General features: G+C 33.4%; 1 protein-coding gene across 3 annotated transcripts; it reads left to right on the top strand.

Moving 5' to 3' along the window:
* The first annotated feature begins 2767 nt into the window (after positions 1-2767).
* Positions 2768-10578, top strand: LOC133854428 (two-component response regulator-like APRR2). 3 transcript variants are annotated; one of them, XM_062290634.1, is made up of 12 exons: positions 2768-2897; positions 3765-3969; positions 4629-4708; positions 5055-5121; positions 5365-5411; positions 5640-5717; positions 5818-6366; positions 7491-7631; positions 9101-9373; positions 9487-9555; positions 9659-9742; positions 9910-10578. In XM_062290634.1, the coding sequence occupies exons 2-12, from the start codon at positions 3840-3842 to the stop codon at positions 10072-10074; spliced, it is 1683 nt and encodes a 560-aa protein (XP_062146618.1). In that variant the 5' UTR covers positions 2768-2897; positions 3765-3839; the 3' UTR covers positions 10075-10578. The 3 variants fall into 3 exon arrangements, with proteins under 3 accessions (XP_062146618.1, XP_062146616.1, XP_062146619.1); XM_062290632.1 differs by having other exon boundaries at positions 2804-2969; XM_062290635.1 differs by lacking the exons at positions 2768-2897; positions 3765-3969; positions 4629-4708 and having other exon boundaries at positions 5089-5160.
* The last annotated feature ends 5946 nt before the right edge of the window (positions 10579-16524 follow it).

Here is a 16524-nt window from a genome sequence, read left to right as displayed (position 1 = left end):
TTACTCACAACAACCTGCCCGAATTGTATCAAATTCGAGCAAAGAATTTGAGGGGATCCTGATCCGTTTAAAGATATGTTTGGCGATATGATTTTTTAGATAAAAAATATGATTTGAAAACACAAATTTTTAAATAGCAGATAATGAAGTGTATTTTAAAAAAAACACAACTTTAAACAATAAACTACGATGTTAAAGACTAAATTGTAATTTTGCCAAATGTTTAATTGTGTTTTTAAAAATTACGTTTTAAAATCGTACATTCAAAGTTTCACTTATTGAAATCTCAAATCTAACCAGACCCTAAAAAACTTTTGTAAAACATGCGACTCTTTTAAATTTTTTTGAAAGTATTTTCTCTTCCTTTTATTTATTTATTTTTTTTTGTTGGACTTTTTCCTTGATAGTGTGAAGAACTTTTTTAAATAAGGTCGATAATTTTTGACATGACCCCGATCCTGATACAAACTCATCAAAAAATTAGTAGATTAGAGTTGAGAAGTCTAACCCGTTTAATTATATAATTTGAATTAGAGTTAACTTATATATATAGTATTTTACTCAAGTTTCAACACAAGCCGAACTCAACATACGAACACGAATTACCACCCATTCTTTAACTTCTTTTTTCTTGTCATCCTCGACCAATGGACAGAAATCAAAAGAGAAATGAATACCCTTTGCCCCTTATATCGTCATCTTGCCCCAAGTCATATAGGACAATTTAGCATATGCTCCAAGTCCTTTGAATCCAATATGATGACATTAATCGGCCCTGTTTAGTAATTCTCTCCTCCTCCTCCCCCTCCCCCTCCCCAGTCACTTTTTGTCAGTAAATGATTGTGTAGCAGACCGTCGTTTGCGGGATAAACATTTCATGTTGGTGAAAAATCCTATTTTACCCCTGTTTTTTCACAACTTGGAAGACTGTGCACTTTTCAAGACAACGGATAAAATGGGAAGAAAAATCAAAAATATTAAGCCTGCCAAAGATGGACGCCTGCCAAAAGTCTGGGGAAGAGACACGGACAGGTGGGCATCAGAAAAGAAAGGGGGGAGGGAATTACTAAACAGACTAGTATATCATTTTTTATTATTCTGTCAATGAGTCCCATCATGTGTTTCCCAAAATTGTGTTTTATTTTCTTATGACAAAATGGAGCATTCATATCATGGGAACCATGCCTTAAAATCTTAAAAATTAATTTATTTTTTACCCTAAAAATCTTTTTTATTTTTTATTTTTGTCTCCCATCTAAAATTTTAGTTCCACCTTTGTACATGTTACATTTGTTGCTATCAAGACAACAGTGGGAAGAACTTTTTTAGATGGATTGTCTATTTAATTAACTCATAAACTTGTTAGGGATAATTTCACTTCGAAACATCGAGTCTATCGATGGGTTGTATTGCACCAAATTTGAAGTCAATTATTAAAGTGTCCCACATTGTTAAGAAATTATTGTCTTGTAGACTTTATAAGCCATGGGCACCCCTTCTCTTTCAAGGCGTCTTTTGAGAATGAGTAAGGCCCATGAACTTTTACAAATTACAATCTCAATGAGGGAGGAAATCTTTGTGCCCTAGTTTGGCCAGAAAGAAATCCTACCACGTACCTTTCCTATAATGGGAATAAAGGGGAAAAGATGTCCATTAAAATGGTCAAAAGTCATATCATTATTCGCAATTATTGTTAGATTAGTTTGTAAAAAAAGTTCTCATCAGAAATTATTATGTCTATATTTTGCAGTCAAGGAAGATAACATGGAACTTTATTAAGAATCAACTTAGGAATGAGACACTCTTAATTTATAATTTATTGAAAAACACAATTATACAATGCAATCATGCGGTATATCATGGCTGTTTTTCTATATTATATTGCTTAGAAAAGTCACATATTCACAAAAAAATCTTCAGCATAAAGTTATTATGATAGAATGATGATTAGTTAATTAAGGCATTCCACTAAGGAGTTCCATACCGTCTTTTCGTAGATTAAAAGTATGATTTTAAATTAATTAGTAAAAAATATATTATTTTGGAGTACTTTTTTAAATGTACAACTTTTTTTTTTGTTTTCATTATCAAATTGTTAATAAGGCCAAAATCTGATTTTTACCAAGTAATTAATTACGTTTTTGAAAATGACACATTTTTAAATCGTTATTTTTAAATTGCACGTTTTGAAGTCGCAAAACCAAAGAGAAGCATTTTTACTAAGAAAAATATTTGAAGAACTACAACTTTTATGAAAATTCTCATATAAGTCGATCATTCATATTATAGTACTATAAATTTTATTACAACTTATGATAAGTTTTACATGAATTATCAAATCAATTTATAAGGCTTATAATAAAAATTATAATAACCTTGGACACAATCTTCTCCTCATAAAGTAACAAATAGTTTATGATAAAAAGTATAGGTTGAAAAGATAGTATACATTAATATAATCAATAAGTTAAAAGGACATCAAATTATAGGTGTTGGTCGAGTGTCTAATGATTATACCTCCAAAAGCTACACTCCAATGCTACAATCCCAACAACTATAATTTAAATTGAATATCCAAGTGAATATGGTGCAGCATTTGTTCTTTATAATATTTTTCTGGGTAGTTTTGGGATATTCACCCAAAAGGAAGTGTGAAAAAAGATAATTGACCTTTTGGGGATGAGGCTTTTGCATATTCTGAATTTCTGTGGTCAGTAACACACGATGGCAACTGTACAGTAAGTCACAGACACCCCTCGGAAAGCGCACTTATACCTCTCTCTCTCTCTCTCTCTCTCTCTCTCTGTGTGTGTGTAAGTCCTATATACAGCCAAAGAAGAACAAGTGGAGGGAGAGTAGGAGAGAAAGAAGAAGGGTGTTTTCACTGATCAACGAAGGTAGTTTCAGGAGAAAAAAGGAGGGAACAAAAAGGAAGAAAAAAAGAAAGAAAGAAGAGAGAATATCTTAGTGTATGTTCTTTGATACGCTGCCTTACTATATGCATGCTGATTTTTCCTTGTCTCTGTTCTTTTAAAGAGAGAATTAGTGGATTTTCTGATGACTTTGTTCCTGTTATGTGCATGCATGTGTTGGTCTTGTAGAATTGTTACTTTCTCTGTCTTTCTAGTTTCACTCTGAAGAAATCCCAGGTTTTGTTTTTTCCACTCTGTGTATCTGGTGTGGCTCACATGGGTTTTTGTATATTTATTGTTCTGCACAAGTGGAACTAGCTAATAAGATCTTTACACTTTGAACAAAATCTTTCTCATTTATTGTTAGCTTACATTTTACTAACTCCTGTATAAGATTTTGATCCTTTGCTTATCTGGGTTTTCTTTTTCTTTTTCTTTTTTAGTTGTTTTCTGGCAAGTAAGTTGGAGATTAATGAATGATCTAACAGTTGCTCCATGCATGATAATAAAGTTGTCCTTGCACTATGGTCTCAAGGTTTTTGTGTAGTCAAAACTTTTCATGACTCAGTCTTCAGAGATTAGTCAATATTTTGGTGTGTCATTTGTCATTATTGTGTAAATGTAAACAATTGGTAATATGGTGCTCCCAATATGTTTGCCTTTTCTCTGTTTCTTTCTCATTTCTTTTGTTTGTTTAGTTTTATTTATACATCCCTTTAATTTGGATTAACAATTTAGATTTTTATAACCAGAAAAGATAATTCTGATGAGAGATCCAATAAAAAAATGAAAGATAGTTTCTTGAGAGATCTAAAACATTATAATTTTAAATCACTCTTTGGGTTCATGCAGAATTGTTTGGATGTTGGTAAGCAGTACTGATCTGCGAGATTTGTCGGTGGCCTGAGAAACGATGCCAAATCAGCTATGGTTTGCACTGCTAATGATTTACAGGAGTGGAAAGACTTCCCCAAGGGGCTTAGGGTGCTTCTCCTTGATGGAGACAGCAGTTCTGCTGCAGAGATGAGATCAAAGCTTGAGGGAATGGATTATAATGGTTTGGGATTTCAGATTCCCCTTTCTGTTCTTAGCATTTGTTTTTCCCAAATCATAAAATTTTGTTTCCATCTTTTCCCACTTCACCTAATCTCTTTTACTATATTGGTAACCCCCTTAAGGTGTCCCATTTCTTTACACAATCTGGATATTGTTTCTTTGTGAAAAATTGTTAAGATCTTGGAGAGGAATCAATTTGTTTTACTATTGTCAACACAGCTTTTAATGGTTGGTTTTAAATAATGGGCAAAAAGCTATTAAGATTCATGCACATGTGAACTTTTGTACTTGTTGCATGTGGTCCAAATGGTGAAAATTAATTTGTTGATTTATTTGGTCCGAATGGTGAAAATTAATATGTTGCTATATTTGGCACTTTCTGATTAACTTCTTGCATCTTTAATTAACTTCTTGTGATCTTATTTTCTGTCATTGATAATTAGATATTACTAAGAGCAGGGTAAACACCAGAGATGTTGAAGAATTAGTGATTTAAAATTATAATGTTTTAGATCTCTCAAGAAACTATCTTTCATTTTTTTTATTGGATACAGCAAAATTCTTATGTTGCTTTGTCTACTTTCAATTTCTCTCTCTCTTTTTGTATTCCTCCGCCTGCCTTTGTACATATATGTGACTAGCTCACCATGTCTATTACAGTTTCTACATTCTGCAATGAGAATGAAGCTTTGACAGCAATTTTAGACAAGCCTGGAAGCTTTCATGTTGCTATTGTAGAGGTAATAATCTTTGATTGAAATCACAAGGTCTTTTCTTTCCCTTTTTCTTTTTTTTTTTTTTTTTTTTTTTTTCTTTCAATATTACATGCACACTTCATCCAACTGCATTAATATAAAATGATTCCATCTGTTTTTCCTTAAAAGAATGTATATTTTTTTTTTCCAGAAAATTCATCCATGGGTAGAAATGCTTCATTCATCTCATTTTATCATTAACATCATCCTGATGCACACTTCATCCAACTGCATGAATATAATTACTTACCATTGAGATATATGAGCCTGTATGCTTTGTTGCATTGTTCCTATGTATGTAGGTATCTCTCATAATTGCATGTTGTCACAGGTAGGTCCAAACGACAGTCATGGAAGCTTCAAGTTTCTTGAAACTGCTAAGGACTTGCCAACCATTAGTAAGTTTAGAAATTAAGCCCAACTGGCCCAGATTCAATGTAAAGGCTTCTTTTATCTTATCCTTTTACTCAATGTTTTAGTTAGGTTATAATTAATGTTTGTCATCTCTCCCAAAATTTTGTTTAAATGAAACTTGATAACTGCCAATATCGGTATAAAAATAGCATTAGGAAAAGAGTTTTGGAAAGACTCTCTTCCTTTATGCAATTTCTTATGCATAGTGATATGATTTTGTGTTGCAGTGACCTCAAACATTCATTGCCTGAGCACCGTGATGAAGTGCATAGCGGTAAGGTTTTATTATCAATGCACATGCAGTCATGTGATCTTCTATTTGGCCTTTGTGGCATTTGATTTTCATTTTTAATGCTTTTTCCTTCTGTTTTTGGTCCTTTAAAATGATAAAAACTTGTGGTTATTTCTATTTGATTTCTGGTAGTTTGGTACGAAACTCGTAACAGTAGGGCTCTGAATAATTTATACTTATAAATGCTTCTATTTATCTGTTTATTTTCAGCTTGGTGCAATTGAGTTTCTGCAAAAGCCGCTCTCAGAGGACAAACTCAGGAATATTTGGCAGCATGTGGTTCACAAGGTCTGTCTTGATTCTGGGAGCATTATCTTAGGACTAGTTATCATATATATAATTCTACTCCTTCAAGCAAAAAATTTCTTATGTTGTTAATCCTGAGCAGGCATTCAATACCAAGAGTAGTTTCCTGTCTGAATCACTAAAGCCTGTCAAAGAGTCCGTGGTGTCCATGCTGCAGCTAAAACTGGAAAATGGAGAACCTGACAATAAAATACCAGTTGAAACAGAAAATGTGTCTCTTGTTCATGAAAATGACCAGCACTCGGTAGGAAGTGATAAGTACCCTGCTCCTTCTACCCCACAATTGAAACAGGGAGCACGGTTACTTGATGATGGGGATTGCCAAGATCAAACTAACTGCTCAACAGAAAAAGAAAGCGGTGAGCAAGATGGGGAATCGAAATCTGTCGAAACTACTTGTGGTGATTCAATTGCTGAAGGTACTCTTCAGGAGGGCAAACCTCAAATACCAGGAAAGAGTCTGATCAAAGAGGAAGAGGATTCTGCTGATGGTTTTAAAAGTGAGCGAAAGGCGTCTCCTCCCCGGCATAATAGAGAAAGTAACAGCAGTATTGATGGTGGTGGTGGTCTTGAAATTAAACCATCTGTAGATAATTCTAGTGGGGCTAGAGCTAATCGGAAGAAGATGAAGGTAATCTTGTTAAAGAGTACCTAACCTAATTTCTCTCATATGATCCAATCATGTGAGAATTCTCAAGAACTATATAAGAGTCACTGTGCCCCCTCCCCCAATCCCCAAATGGAAAAAGAAAGAAAGCTCACAATATGGAGATGCACATAGATGCTCCCATACATGCACACACACACACACACAAACACAAACACATGCAGGAGCTCAAAACCAAAATAACTGCTAAACATCTGAAATTCACTCTTAAACGGTCTCCTATATGTTCCAAGTATTTGCCTTTTGCACTTATCAAAAAAAAAGTATTTGCCTTTTGTGTTCATTAGTGATGTCCTTCAACATTGGAATATGATCACCAAATCCCTAAGTTGTCACTATTGTTATGAAGGGATATAAGCTAGTTCTATGTTTGCAGAATCTTGGTTTTTAACCAAATGTGATGTTTCGGCAACTCACATCTCCTTAAAGTATTATTAAAATTTTCTGAATGAGAGCATGTTTGAAGTCTAAGCAAGTCAACAAGATCTTTGATTCATAATGCAATAAGTTATTAAAACTGACCAAAATAACAACAATATTTTCAAAAGTTTGAAAAAGTTCAAAATCTAAGATGATTTGTTTTCACCGGTGTGTGTAACTTTATACATAGGGGTTTCATAATGACAACATATTGTTAAATTACCACTTGCCCCAAAAGTTTAAGTTGATAAAAAATTGTGAATTTAATAATTTAATTAATACTTTAACACACTTCTTCATGTGTGGGCTTAAATTTTCCTTTAATAAGTGAAGGTCAATACATGAAATATTTAATTAAAATGGGAGGTGAATTACGGAGATTAGTTCGAACTTAAAACCTCTGCTCTAATGCCATGTTGAATTACCACTTGTCCTAAAAAGCTTAAGCTGATAGAAAATGGGGAGTTTAATTATTTAATTGATACTTAAAAAAAAAAAAAAATCATTTTTGTGTGATGGTTTTCTTCTTTTGGTCATCTTCATGATTAGAGCTAAGTAGTCCTGTAAGCAAAATTATTCCATATTTTGAATTGGCTTCAGGATTGCTATTGGACATGGGAATGAGATAAGAGTATATATTGGTGCTTATGTTTTTGTTTTGGTTTCAGGTAGACTGGACATCAGAACTGCACAAGAAGTTTGTGCATGCAGTTGAACAACTAGGTGTTGATCAAGCCATTCCTTCTCGGATACTAGAGCTTATGAAAGTGGAAGGTTTAACGAGGCATAATGTAGCAAGCCATCTCCAGGTTGGTATTACTCAAATCTACTTTAGTAATGTTTCCAGATATTATAGCTAACTTGTTTCATGGTAAGCCTTTACCAAATGATTCCATCTTTTTAAACTTTAGTTGAATTTTGAATTTTTTATCCTTGTGAAAATGAAAAAAGAAAAAACAAATCAGTTTGAAGTTGACTCGTATGGTTGGGACACGATAGAGACATGTTTGGGGTCAAAATAAAATTTTAGTAATAAAAAATAGGTTCTAGATGCCGTGACACCCCGGAAAGTTAAAGTCTCATGTTGGATGGGTGATTGTGATGGTATTACATGAGTGTCAAGTCCTACTTTAGTTTCTTACTAGGTAAGATGAGCTTTATAAGTAATTTTAGAAAGCTCTAATTGATTAGTTCTTTTGGAGTAATAGTGCAGATGTGGTTATCATTTTTTCTGAGTTGTAACAAATGGTATTAGAACAACTTAGTAACACTATATGATGTTTGGGCGTTGCAGTGCGACATGAGCCCGACAAGGACGTCAGGATTTGAGTAGGGGGAGGTAATGACGCCCCGAAAAGTAAGTCCTACATTGGGTGGGTGATTGTGATAGTGTTACATGGTGTCAAGTCTCATATTAATTTCTTAGTAGATAAGATTGAGCTTTATAAGTAATTTTAGGGAGTTCCAATTGTAATATCGACTAGTTCTTTTGTACGCAAATGTGGTTAGTGCTTTTCTTGGGTCGTGATAGATACTAAATTAAAGTACTTTGTGGTCAAATATTAGAAAAGGGATCTAAATGAGATGTTTTGAACATTTGAAGGACAGAATAGCAAACTGATTATTGTTTTTCTGCAATATTTATGAATAGTATATTTTGGGGATATCTATAAAAGCTAGGGTTAGTTTGGCAAACCACTCAAATTCTCCCACTATTTTTTTTTCGCTTCTCCCCAAAAATACATTCTAACTTTTTTACACTTTTTATATCACATCAATCATTTTTTATTATTATTCAAATAAAAATATCCACTACAAAACAAAACTTTTTCACATTTCTATAAAATATTCCTAAATTTTATATTACATCAATCACTTCTTACTACACAACACTCACTTCTTACTACATAACACACAAATATTCCACAACACAATTACTTACCAAACAAGCCCTAAATGTGGCTGATAGTTACTTTATACTCTAAATATGTATATGTTTCTTGTCTATTATTACTTGAATATTATTATTAGTTTTAGATATGTTTTCTAATCTTTGGCATTTAATTAATCGACATGTTCAGGCAGTAATGGATCATATTTTATCATGAATTGTTGTATCATCGTATCACATCCAAAACAGTAAGAGCAAGATTTAACTCTTATGCATAAAACTGGCACTTCTATGTAAAACTGATTTTGTAACCTGAAATCACTTTCTAACTATAAGTTTCAACAAATGGATTAGCTAATCAGGTAAATTACCATTGTTGTAAAACAGAAATACAGATTGCACAAGAGACACATCTTGCCCAAGGAAGATGAACGGAGATGGCCGCACGCAAGAGATCTAATGCAAAGGAGTTATTATCCACATCGACCGATCATGGCCTTCCCCTCGTATCATTCTAACCACACCCTCTCCCCGGCTCCGATTTATCCTATGTGGGGGGGCCCGCACGGCGGTCAACCAGCCAGAGTCCAGATGTGGGGCTCGCCTGGCTATCCTGCATGGCAACCAACAGATAATTGGCATTGGAAGCCTTATCTTGGGGTATTGCATGTTTTCTTTTTTTGTCAAGACTAATGTGTCTATTATTGTCAACAAGCACACCCACAAACTTAGAATTTTTTTGGTCTGATATCTGGTTTTTGTTGAATTTTCAGATGCCTGCTGAGGCTTGGGGCTGCCCTGTGATGACAACTCCACATAGTCCTTATCCTTCCTACCACCAAGTGAGTATGCTGATGAAGAGGGTTTAGATCTTGTTCATGAAGATATGCATTTTTTTTTATGTTAATTCCTCCCCTTAATTCCTATTTTTCTGAATTAATGCAGAATAATACTTCAGGATTTCACCACGCTGGTGCAGTTGATAATAATAGCCACGGCATCCCACACAATTCTTTTGACCTTCATCCGGTAATAAATACACCACCTTTTCTTCATCCGGTAACGGGACAATACCAATCGGTCATTGAAAAAAACAAAATTTAAAGATTGATCGGTACTGTCATGTCAACGGAGCGGGATAACTCTTGTCAAAATAATGATTCAAGTTGAGATGAAAATGTTTGTGATGAATGCAGGCAGAGGAGGTAATTGACAAGGTTGTTAAAGAGGCAATTAGCAGCCCATGGCTGCCCTTGCCCTTGGGCCTGAAGCCTCCCTCCACTGAGAGTGTACTAACTGAGCTCTCCAGGCAAGGCATCTCCAGCATCCCCCTTCACATCAACGGCTCTCAACCTCACTGACGTGGCACCAAGGTGGTCTCATCTCAATCAAGGCCCCATATGATGATCTGTCCGTAGAAGTTTTTTTACAAAAGCTTGACAGGTGTCATGGACCTGATTGATTGATTGGTTGGGAACCACCTACCCCCCATTCCAACCTTGGACAACTCACGTGGCCTTTGTGCGCGTGGGGATTCCGGTTTTGAGTGGTAATGCCAGGTCACACGTAGACACAACCGAGAAAAGGACACTGATCATATCCATCGCCCACAAGTGAAGAGGTCAGATTCGACAGCGTTTTTGGTCGACAACTTGGGTGGTCCAGCACCGGCCACGTATATGCCTGTGTTACCACATGTGGTTAATTTCTGATGTTATGTCTTCTGATATTGGACGGTGATGGGAAAAAGGGTCCTTTTTGGAGTTGTTGGGTAGGACCTGCTCTGTTGCTCTCTAATAATGAATGAATGGGGTGGATAGTCTTCTCGACAAGGTTGACTATTTATCCTCCCTTTTTTGTTTTTTGTTTTCTTTTTTAAATCAATAAAGCCGTATAAAAATATACGGAATAATAATAATAATAATAATAAGTATTAAAATGATTTATGGTGTACTCGAGAATAGTCTCCTTTTAAGTAACGGGCCCCTTAGCCCAAGGCAGGGCCAATAGAGTACATCACGAGAAAGCTAGGCTCGGCCAGAGGACCGAGAAAACGAGTTTATTGGGTTAAAAAAAAACCCCAATAGTGTAAAAGAACTACCAAAGAAATGTGTTGCTTTCATATATTCATCTTAATGATGTAGGACAGAAGGGATTTTTTTTTTTTTTTTTTTTTTTTTTTATGGTAATATAGAGTTACCAATAATGATAAGAATTGGTTGAACTAGGGTTTCACTAGGTCAGGTAGAGTCTCATCATCAACATAAAAGAGAAGTTGAATCACAAATAAAACATGTGTTTTTCATTTATCATAATCTGTCCTCATATGAGTACAAAGAACATTTCAATAGACCGACAAAAAACTAAACCCTAGTTTGATTGAATTTTGTGCCAAGCCTGTTATTAAATTATAAAATAACTCTAATGATATCTTGACACTTTGGACCAAGCTTATTATTGAATTGCAAAATATATTAATTCATAAAATATAAAACTTAAATTAAATGTAAAGACCAAATATTCTTTTTTCAAGCTCATCACTTAATTATGGTATCTCCAGCAACTTAGGTAAAATGCTAATATTACTTCTAATATTGCTCATTTTTACTTCCAGTAGTCAGCGGATTAGCTAGAGGTGAGCTAAAATGCATCGGTGTCTACATAAAATATCATTGAAAAATAATGAGAAATAATATTTAAAAACAAGTAGAGAATATAAGATAAAATCTGTTGGAATGTGTATAAAAAAAAATTGTAGTTAAAATAGAGAGTTGCACTTTTTTTCACTAAGTATTTTAGCTACTATTGTTAAAGATGAGCAACAATAAGATAAGAGTAATGTTCTACGCCATATGTTTATTTTACAACTAAGGGCGGCTTAATAAAAATTGAGGCCCAAGGCAAAAACTTAAAATGGGGTCTCATAATTTTAAAATAATATTAAATAGTAATTAAAAAAAAAAATCATTTTCTAGCTTTTTAAGATGTATAATTACTAATCAAATTTTTATGTTCAAGTTTTATTTATATATTATTCTCAATAGATAATATGACTAATCTATTTTATATTTTTTTGTAAGATAAAAAATTGTAAATATGATTTAATTAGTTGGGTGCTAAAATTAAAGACACAAGATCGAAAATCATAAAAGTGACCAATTAAAATCAACGATGTTTGATAATAAATATAATATTTTGGGCCTCTTTTGGCCATGCCTATTGCAGCCCAGTCTATCGGGCCTAGAAAAGTGGTGCAGCCCAGTCTAAGTTTACATACAGTCCAACACTGACACTGAATGGGCTGTTTGTTATAAGCCTTGTCTATTGCAACATGCCTTTAAAAAGGGTGTGTTTTTGTTTTTCAATAGTTTTTTTGGAGATTGTAATTTTGAAACTATTACAAATTTGTACTTGTTTTAATTTAGATTATATTTTTAACTTCAAATTTTACATGAACTTATGTTTTTGAAATTATCGTTGCCAAGTGTAATATAAATTTACACCTTTTAAAAAAGAAATATGCTATATACTATATTTTTATCCAATATTAATTTAACAATACTAGCATCCAATGATTGATATGAAGTGTCACGTTAATACTGTTGAAGAATTATAAGGTAAAAATATAGTATATATCATTACTCTTTAGATAATAGTTATCAAATGAAACACTTTTTTTTAAAAAAATAAAAAATAAAAAACACACAAAATGAAACGTATTTTTTTAAAAAAATAATATGCTTATTTTTCAAGGTGCAGACATTAGCTTGTTAAATGAAAAAAAATAATATACATTTAAAAATTTGACGAAATATAGAGATGGCACCACAGTCATCCCCAGGGAGGAGATGGGTGCTCATATAGCCACCCCTTTACTTTTTCTTTTTTTTTTAAAAATGAAGAAATCAACTTCTATGCCTGAAAAAATAAACATGCATTTTCTCAAAATAAACATATAGAGTATTTGTTTCTTTGAAACAGGGGCGGACCTACCATTTTTTATTTTTTATTTTTTTTAAAAAAAATAAATTTAACCCCTATTTTTTTTACCTCTCCATTATTATTTTTTTTCAATTTGGCCCCCCATATTCAGAAGGCTGGGTCCACCACTGGGTTTTTTTTTTTTTTTTTTTTTTTGGAACAAAATCATCAAGCTTCATTAGACAAATAGTCAAAAAAAATTAATCCAAGAACAAAAAGGATCTAGGGAGACACATGTTCCCTAAGTACAACATCACTGATACTATAGTGGGTTTCCTCCAACCACACATGGTCTAGACAATGGAAGGAGGCTTCCTTTGCTAGAACATGGGCAGCTGAATTTAACTCCCTCGATACATGAACAAACTTTGCATAACAAAAAGAAGATAATTCACGATTAATGCTATCAATGAAATGGCCAAAACAAGAGAGAGAAGGTGAACCCGAGTTGATCTCAAGGACAATCTGTAAAGCGTCTTCCTCAAGTATGATGTCAAAAAAACCCACATCTTTGCAAAAGAGACAAGCTTCCAATACTGCCATCGCTTCAGCCATGGCCGGTTCTACAGAAATCTTCTTGTAAGCACTTTTTGCCCCCAGTACATAATTGCAGTGATCACGGGCCACAATCCCCCAGCCAACACAACCTGTAGATTTATTGATTGAGGCATCCCAGTTTATTTTGATTGTACCTGGGTGAGGGGGTTGCCATCTTCTAGTAAACATTGGTGGGCTAGGCTCTACTTCCTTGTTCAACTGAGAAGCATAGCTTTTCAAAAAAACCTCCAACCCCATTTTTGCCTCCTGCACTACAGTGGAAGGATGAATGAGAACATCATCAAAGACCAATTTATTTCGCCTGAACCATATACGCTGAGACAAAATCACCATTAAGTTAAGATCATCCCGCCCCAGCCTATTGGAGAAAAAACTCAAAAGCTGCTGAAAAGAAATTTCAATGAAGCTGCTCTTTTGGAAAATCAAAGGGCCACTACTCCACACATCCTGGGCAGTTCAGCAGCTCCACATAGCATGAAGGACATCCTCCTGGAACAAGAAGCCATCAGTCCCCCCAGACCTGAATATTCTGGCCATTTCCAACCCTCCAAATTAAGCCCTGTTGGAGTAGATCCTTTGTTGAAAAGATACTCCTCCACGCAAAAGACGGGCGGCTCCCAAGAGAAGACTCCATAAAAGAAGAGTGGAGAAAATATTTAGCTTTGAAGATCCTGGGCATGAAGGTGTTTGGTTGCTGCAAGAGCCTCCAACATTGTTTAGCAAGCAAGGCCTTATTAAAAATAATGAGATCCCTAAAGCCCAATCCTCCAGCCGACTTTGCATTTCCCATTTTCTCTCAGCTCATCCAGGATATTTTTGAGGAGTTTGACATATGCCCCCACCAAAACCTTGTCATCATACTGTTCAACTCCCTACAAAAACCAACCGGCAATTGAAAGACACTCATGCTGTAAGTTGGTATGGCTTGAACCAAAGCCTTTAAAAGTATCTCTTTCCCTGCTTGAGAGAGGAACTTGACCTTCCAATTTTGAAGCCTCTTCCGCACTATATCTTTGATTCCTTGGAAGGCTTGAAAATACTAAAAATTAAAAAATTTATCAAACAATTTTCTTTTATGAAAGTAATATACTCAAGTGTTTGTCATTTTATGGTCGGGAAGTACATAATAATTTGGCCCGTTGGATGAGGTTATGCTTTGATCTTCTTGACCGGTAGTTGATATCGTTGAACGACCAGTAGGACCTATACCTTTATTTGCCTTATTTACAGCGCGGCAGATTCTCCCGCCAATTCTCCTACCTTTTTAGTTAGCTAAGGTTTTGTTTTATTATTATTTTTCAAAATTAAAAGAAAACAGATATATTAAATGAAATTTTGTAAGATAATTAAATGGTAAAGTTCTTAAAATGTTCAACATTATTTTCATTTAATAATTCAAATTGAACTATTATAATTAATTAAATATTACTTAATATAAGAATGCTGATTATGATTTTAATAATTTTACCAAAAATTAAACTCTGGGAACCTCAGTTTCAAAATAAAAGTATGATTTGCAAAGATAATCAGATTATAATGTTGTATTTATTTATATATTTGTTTTTTTTTTTTTTTTGTCAAATATATAGAATTTATTATTTGCTATGTCCTTTATATTTTAAGGATTATATTATTATGATGATTGAATTTATTTCTTTAGTGAATATATATTAATTTGACATTTATGAAAATGACCTGGACGGTGGACCATATCACTAAATAAAGAGTCAACATCCCACCGTCCTAGCACCGATTCTTGAATTTCAACCGTCGATTAATTGTTCCTTACACCATTCTTGATTCTTACACGTGTCCTATTAGCGTCCGCCTACTGTCTTTACCAAATTTTTAAGGCTGAAAAATAAATGAAATTATCTTTATCCATCCAATAATGTTCATGTTGTTTAGTACTAATTCTCAATTTCAAGAAATTAAAAAACTTTTATATAACCTTTGTGAGTATGGGGTTTATAGATTAGTTGAACCAATTTGCAATAAACTCTTTTTAGGGTTTAAAAAATAACTTAAACTCCGGATCCGTTTGGGTTTTCGATTTGAAAAAGCAAATCATAATTTTTTTAAAAATGTAATTTTCAAAAGATTTATTTTAAGTGATTTAGTTTAAGATCGCACTTTTTGTCTACGAAATTATAATCCCAAACGCACCCTCCATATCGTAAACATAAATGACAAATAACTCATCATCCTGAATTTTTATTTGAAATTTTAATTGAAACTGTCGTCGAACCAACCCTAAATCGTTTGGATGATTTGGTTGTTCTTTCTAGTCAATTTTGAGGGCCCGACTACCTACTACATAATTTTTTTTTTTTTTTTTTTTTTTTTTTTTGTTTTAATATAGTAAACTCGTGTTGTATTATTATTGTTGTTTGAAGGGACATTTTGACAATTTTTGTTAAAATTTTAAATCAAAGTTTGAAGTGAAGAATTATTTGTCATTTATGCTTATCACATAAAATTTTAAGTCATTTTTTAAAACCCTATATAAAAATTATTGCAAATTAATACGAAAAACAACTGCAATTAAAAATAATGATTAACTAGTCTTCCTTTTGCTGTAAACAAAGACTAGTTGAGAGTTGATCAAACAGTCTCTTCTAATCGTCATGTGCATCAAGTCAACGAATATGAGAATACGCCGTCGTTTAACTCTTTTCTTATATTACTCTAGTAAAGAATTGATCCGGGCGCTACCCCCTTCGAACAGTCGTACAATACGAATTGACACTTTTAACCCCACACACACACACACACACACACACACACACACACACATATATATATATATATATATATTTTTTTTTTTTACATAATAGTTTCTTTTAGGTTTTGTTGCTCAGATTTTTTATTTATTTATTTAATTTTTTTAAGTCTTCCACTTTCTTTAAACGCAAATAGGGTTCGGTTATTTAATAAAGAATTAATTGATGTGATATAAAAGTTAAAAGTGATTTGAATTTTTTGTAAGAAAAAAATAAAAAAAAATTATTCGGTAATATAAGAAAAGAAGTTGACTGATTTATTAGAGAAATGAAAAAAATGAGAAGAGAGCTCGGGACTGAGGAGTGTGTTGCCAAATGCACCCGTCTTTTTTTATGATTTTGTTTATCCTATTAGTTTAAAGGTTTTTAAGTTTCTAGTCTCTCTCTCCAAAGGGTTGACGCAACTATCGATGGAATCTGTTAATCAAAAATAATGCTATAAATTACATCACTGTTTAACTATACTGATGTTATATTGTTAATTCATTT

This window comes from Alnus glutinosa, chromosome 13, assembly GCF_958979055.1.
Source record: "Alnus glutinosa chromosome 13, dhAlnGlut1.1, whole genome shotgun sequence".
NCBI classification, from domain to species: domain Eukaryota; kingdom Viridiplantae; phylum Streptophyta; class Magnoliopsida; order Fagales; family Betulaceae; genus Alnus; species Alnus glutinosa.
Note: the sequence above shows the minus strand (reverse complement) of the source record. Positions and strands in the feature narration are given on the sequence as shown.

Coding starts and splice junctions, on each gene's coding strand:
- LOC133854428 (XM_062290634.1), top strand. CDS start 3,840: ATGGTTTGCACTGCTAATGATTTACAGGAGTGGAAAGACTTCCCCAAG. Junction 5,122..5,364: donor TAAGGACTTGCCAACCATTA/GTAAGTTTAGAA, acceptor TTTGTGTTGCAG/TGACCTCAAACATTCATTGC. Junction 6,367..7,490: donor CTAATCGGAAGAAGATGAAG/GTAATCTTGTTA, acceptor TTTTGGTTTCAG/GTAGACTGGACATCAGAACT.